The 5,532-nt window shown below is 36.5% G+C and overlaps 1 protein-coding gene across 1 annotated transcript in view; it reads left to right on the plus strand.

Annotated features, from left to right (window-relative positions):
* Positions 1-319: 319 nt before the first annotated feature.
* The window catches only part of LOC114072297 (probable methyltransferase TARBP1), a gene marked incomplete at its 5' end in the record, with an annotated part of 11,749 nt that continues 6,536 nt past the window's right edge, over positions 320-5,532 (plus strand). Inside the window, 5 exons of the mRNA XM_027910211.1 lie at positions 320-430; positions 941-1,090; positions 3,247-3,333; positions 3,904-4,100; positions 4,613-4,694. Of these exons, the coding sequence (XP_027766012.1) occupies positions 320-430; positions 941-1,090; positions 3,247-3,333; positions 3,904-4,100; positions 4,613-4,694 (627 nt within the window). The remainder of the gene's footprint in view (positions 431-940; positions 1,091-3,246; positions 3,334-3,903; positions 4,101-4,612; positions 4,695-5,532) is intronic.

The following is a 5,532-nucleotide window of genomic DNA, read 5'->3' on the forward strand; positions in this document are numbered from 1 at the left end:
TTATGTAGTAGTATTTTAATTATACTTATATTTTAACTTTCTGATGTTTCAAGAGCTTTAAAACTAACATTTTCTGTGCTCTTAAATGAAATTACTACTTGGCATTGGGTATGTTTTTCAGCTTTCTGAACTTCTTAGAATTTTCTGAAAGCTTCAGAATTTTTCTTAATAACTTGAATTAATATATTTTCCTAACTTTATGTTTAATGCTGATACTAGCTGTGCAGTAGATGCTGCTGACTTAGTGCGGCAGAATGTATTTCCATGCATTCAATTTTAAAGGAAGAATAGGTAATACACCTTTTTAATTTGCTTTTAGGATGAAGTGGTATCCAGATCTAGAACACGCTATTATGCAAACTCCTTACAGCATAGAATTAAAAACCGCATATGGCAGACGCTCTTAGTTCTTCTTCCAAAGCTTAACCAGGTATTGCTCTTCACTATGAATTATTAAATAAATAAATAAATACTTACTTTCAATACTTTGGTGTCATGCAAACTGTGTATGATAAATTACAGCAGGGTATAAAAGGCATGTAATCTCTGCGGCTGCTGTAGAAGTTTTGTGTAGTTCTATTCTTTCAGTCTAAAGTCATGAATTTCTGATATATTTCTAGAGGACACTGAAAACTGATTCTTGGATTTGTGAATTTTAGGAGACTAGATTGTTCTGTGATTGATAGCTTTTCATTTAGTAAAAATGTTACTACTTTATGAACAGTCAAGAAATTGAGAAATTATACTTTTGTCAAATGCTGGTTCATAAGAAAATGTTTGAGAAGTATAGTAAAGAAATTAGATTCTAAAATGTTTTTTATTTGTGTATTAGAAGTATGTCTAATATTATTTTATAGCTGAGAATGTGTTCTTTTATTTAGAAGTTTTTTATTAATGGAAATGAACAATATACTAAGTGATTATCTGATTTTTTTCTCAGAATTTTTTGTGTGGAACCCTTGACAAAGTTTTTCAGGCTGGATTCAGTAATAATCAGGCATCTGTGAAATACTTGATAGAATGGATTGTTATCTTGAGTCTACATAAATACCCCCAATTCCTTAATAAATTCTGGAATTGCTTTTGCTATGTAAGTAAGAACTTTGGCATTCACTTGAAGAGTAATTTGAACAAAGATGGTATAGTTTGTCTTCCCACACCTTATTTTCTGTGCATTCTAATCTTGCTTTAGAAGCAGTGGGTCGTTGAGCAGATCAGTTCAGCCTGGAAGTGATCTGAGCTATAATCTGAGACATTTAGAAATTTGTGATATATAAGTGGCTGAAAAAAATGTGAATTCTACCAGTTGAGAGATTTCCTGTTGCAATGTGCTATTCTAGGCAGAGTAGAGCTGCCATAGTGAGTCAGAGTTGTTGATACAAGAGCCGTCAGGAACACATGGATGCCCTAGATTCTGAGTCTGGGGAGGTACTGCAGAGTCACTTGTGGTTTCCGCACCCAGCTTTTGTCTTCTGCATCCTCTTTGTTAGCAGGAGTGTGACTTGCATAGAACATGTTCAATTTGCAGATTTTCATATGGACTTCTCTCACAGTGGAATTTGTAATGTGGTTCCAACACTGGAGGAAGGGTTTGAATGATGGTACCTAAAAAGCTGTAAAAGGGTTGACTGAGGAGAACTGACCTACTAACAGTTCATTTTTGTGTCTTGGATTCATCTCTAAGTAATTACCTGTAAGAACTGACCTGCAGAAATAGTAATTGTCTGTATTGTTATCCTTGAATTTGTTAGCACTGTATATTTGGGCTAAGAAGAAAATGTATATCCTTGTATCTCGTCCAGTATGTGGGAAGACATTGTGGGGGTGCCTCTGCTGAAGCATTAACTCATAAGAGTTGCTACTGTAGTTTTTCTGAAAACTAGACATCATCATGGCTAGGCTTTGCAAACAAAGATTTGAGAAGGGGCTCTACTCACGCTTGCTACAAGTGCGCTGATGGCTAAAAAGGCCAATGCGAGATAGACAAGTCCGGTTGCAGAAGGTACAGCAGAAAGACTCCCCAGGTGATATAGATGACACGCGATTCTTTCTGCGTTGTCTTTTCTCCTCAAGAGTGATCCTGCGTGTGTTCTCAAAAGCAGCAGCAGCATTATAGATGGTGTGTCTCCAGGCCTCCCGATTGGAGGCCAGGGTAGACCAATGGTGGTGATCAATATGGCCAAGGCTGAGGGATTGTTTCAGGCAGTCCTTGTATCTCCTCTTCGGGCCTTCTCTTTTGTGGCAGCCAGTGACAAGTTCCCCATAGAGCATGATCTTAGGGAGGCGATGATCCTGCATCCTGGAGATGTGCCCTGCCCAACGCAGCTGAGTTCTCAGCAGCATGGCCTCAATGCTCGTGACTGCTGCCTGTTCAAGGACAATAGGACAAGAATTAAAATTACATTAAAAATATTGGAAAACTGTATGTATGTGTGTGTGTGTGTGTATGTATGTGTATATATATGTGTGTGTGTGTACATTTTCTGCCCAAAACCAGACAGGTTTTTAATAGTGTTCCCTTTTTTTAATACAGGTTTTTAATAAGCAAAGTTGTCTCAGTATTAAGAGATGTGGGCTGTTAGAATTTATACCTTTTTTAAAGTGCATAAAGATGCCTTATCATTCTATCTAAACTGATGCAAAGTGCTGTAAGGGATGTCACTTCTTCCTATTTCCAAGAGCTCGGGCAGTTGGAATTACTGTCATTTTGGTAGATGATAGTCTGTTGGATCAAAGTGATCTCATGCTGATAACAAGTGTACTAAATCACAGTGGGCCCATTCAAACAATCAGAGCAAGCAGAAAACATGTAGATTTATGAAAAGGGAATACAGATTGTATTTTCAGAGGCTATGCTTGTGTTGGGGAATACATTTAGTGCGGGTAGCTCGGTGTGCCGTTGCAGTGCAGGTTGAGCTCTGGGTAGCAGGAGCCCCAGGCAAGAGTCTGTGAACTGGTGACGACCCTTTGCATTCCTGGGGGAATACAGTGAACTTGAGTTGAATTTTAGCTCCTTTATACCACTGTGTACTTCATTCTGATTGATTTGTTAATAAAAAAACAAATAACGTGTTATGAAAAATTAAATCTTAATAATATCCACTTTGTATTTTAGTAAATTTCGCTGTGGGAACATGCAGGATTTTTTAATTATTTTAATTATTGCATGCATGGAATATGCTGTGAAAACTTTTAAGGTCTAAAAACATCATATATATGCATATTTCTTGTTACATTTTGCTTTAGGATGAAGAAAAGCTTAAAACAAGCATCTGCACATTTTTATCAGTGTTATCTCACTTTGACATCATTCTTCAAAATACCTCAGAGAAGGTAAATTTGACTGAAAGTGTTCATTGTTTATTCACTTGCAGAGTATACAGAGTTCTGAAATAAACATTTTTTGCAGTTTATTTTTATGACCTTTTTAATGCCTACTTCATATTAAGGTATCCTTTGATAATGAAAACACTAACTCTTCCTGTTACCTCTCTTAAATATTGTACTTATGAAAATCTGCTAAATGGCAGATGTTCTGGATATATAGGGCCTGATTACCTGTGAAATGTTTTAGAATAGCAACTCCAGTTTGCACCTGGGTTTTCCTTTCTGCTCTTTTATTCAGAGGTAAATAGAGGTTTCCTTGTATGCAGAGTAATAATTTTCATGTAAATTAATACATTTTTAAAAAACGAGCAGGGCTGTACGTCTGTGTCCTTGTGAGAAGAAAGGAAGGAAATTAAGATCATGTTTTGAAGCCTGTAATTGCACATATATGAACTGTTACTGAAAGGCAGGTTTTTTGAGGAAGCATTTCATTGGCCAGTCATAACTTTTCTGCTTTTGAACAGAATGTTAAGACTTAAAATACATAGGAGAAATTTCTTTATCTTTTTTTCTTAGAGGCCAGCTTTGAAGAAAGCTCTCGTAGTTGTTCTACAGTGGTGTTTCAACCATAATTTCAGTGTTCGACTTTATGCATTAGTTGCCCTTAAAAAAATCTGGGGTATGTGCAGAATGCTGCGTGTAGAAGAATTTGAAGCTCTGACACCAGTTATTGAATCTAGCCTTCAACAAGTGGAAAACATGCATGGCACAGGGTTAGTAACATTCTTCTGACTTAGAGCTTAACTTTCTTTTTCTGAACCATTTGCAGCAAGTTAAATTTTCTAAAGTGGCACTTTTTTAATTTCTGTGGGGTTTTATGTGTTTTTTCAACTCTGTTTAAAAAGAAGTTGGCATGGGAAGACATGGGACAGAAAAAGCAGAGAGAGGAGTCTGCTTTTTATTTGTTGACAACTAAAAGCTGACACTGAACCTAGGCAGTTTCCTTAAGAGACCTAGATGGGATACTTCTTTTTGCCAAACTTGCTTCTTTTGATAATTGAGTTTGGAGATGTGTTATGGACCTTTCTCGAAACATAAATAAAACCTATTTCCTGAGTGCTGCTGTTTTATTTTAATAGGTCCTTACTTAATTATTTTCTTCCCCATACAATATAGTAAATAAACCAGGTTGTCTTATTCCCATCTGACAATTTGAAACAAACAAACAAAAAATCTGCTATGTTGCCTTTTTTTGTGTATCTTACACCACTTTCTGCAATTGCAGGAATGCTAGAAGGAACTGGCAGCGAATTCAGGATCACTTCTTCTTTGCAACATTTCATCCACTTGAGGATTACAGTCTAGAGGCAAGTCTGAGACCACACTATTTGTGTTTTACAACTGTATTTTTATTTTTCTTAGTATTTTCTAATGTGGGATGAAATGATCAACTGTTACTCATTTAAAACTGAAAAATTACTTTGCCTAAATTATGATGGATTTTTAGACTGACTGCAGCTTAATTTTCTTTTTACTGTTGCAATAAAAACCTAGGTCAGCTAAGAGGTATGTGTGATGAATGTGCCCATCTGTGGAGGTTAATAGGGTTTTTGTGACTGGATAAGGTAATTCTAGTAACTGAAGAACATCTACTTAAGAGCATGTAGTTTGTTAGGATTTTTGAGACATCTGTTCTTAGAAGTAACTTGAGGTTGCCTAACTGTCTAAGTTTAATTGAGACAAGGGTCTTTTGCTGAGGATGGATTAGGAGAAAAAGACCCAAACCTTCTTCTCTAGCAATTATAGATTCGAAATTAAGAGGTTCCGATTGAAGGAAAACAAATTATGGAAAAGGGAAAAAGGAAAAAATAACAGCCCTTTATTAAGTATGTGTGTATTAACGTAACACGAGGGAAAAAAGGAAGGGAAAAAAAAAACCAAGTAAAACAACCAAACAATGCCCCTATACCCACCAATAATCCCCTTCAAGAACAAAACCGATAAAAACCGGCAAAAAAAAAAAGAAAATCAAATAGTTCAATTTTTAGCACTCTTTGGTGCAGTTCCAGCCACAGTCAGCAGGGGGCGCCGTCGCGTCACTGGAGATGTAAAAACTTGCAATGTCTTATACCGTTCACCAGGTGGCGCTGTTGAGTTATCAAAAGTGCAGAGCTTGTAATGTTCTATAGTAGTCACCAGGTGGCG

This window comes from Empidonax traillii, unplaced genomic scaffold (genome assembly GCF_003031625.1).
Source record: "Empidonax traillii isolate 1590-97213 ecotype Southwest subspecies unplaced genomic scaffold, ASM303162v1 scaffold2932:size16944, whole genome shotgun sequence".
In the NCBI taxonomy this organism is placed as follows: domain Eukaryota; kingdom Metazoa; phylum Chordata; class Aves; order Passeriformes; family Tyrannidae; genus Empidonax; species Empidonax traillii.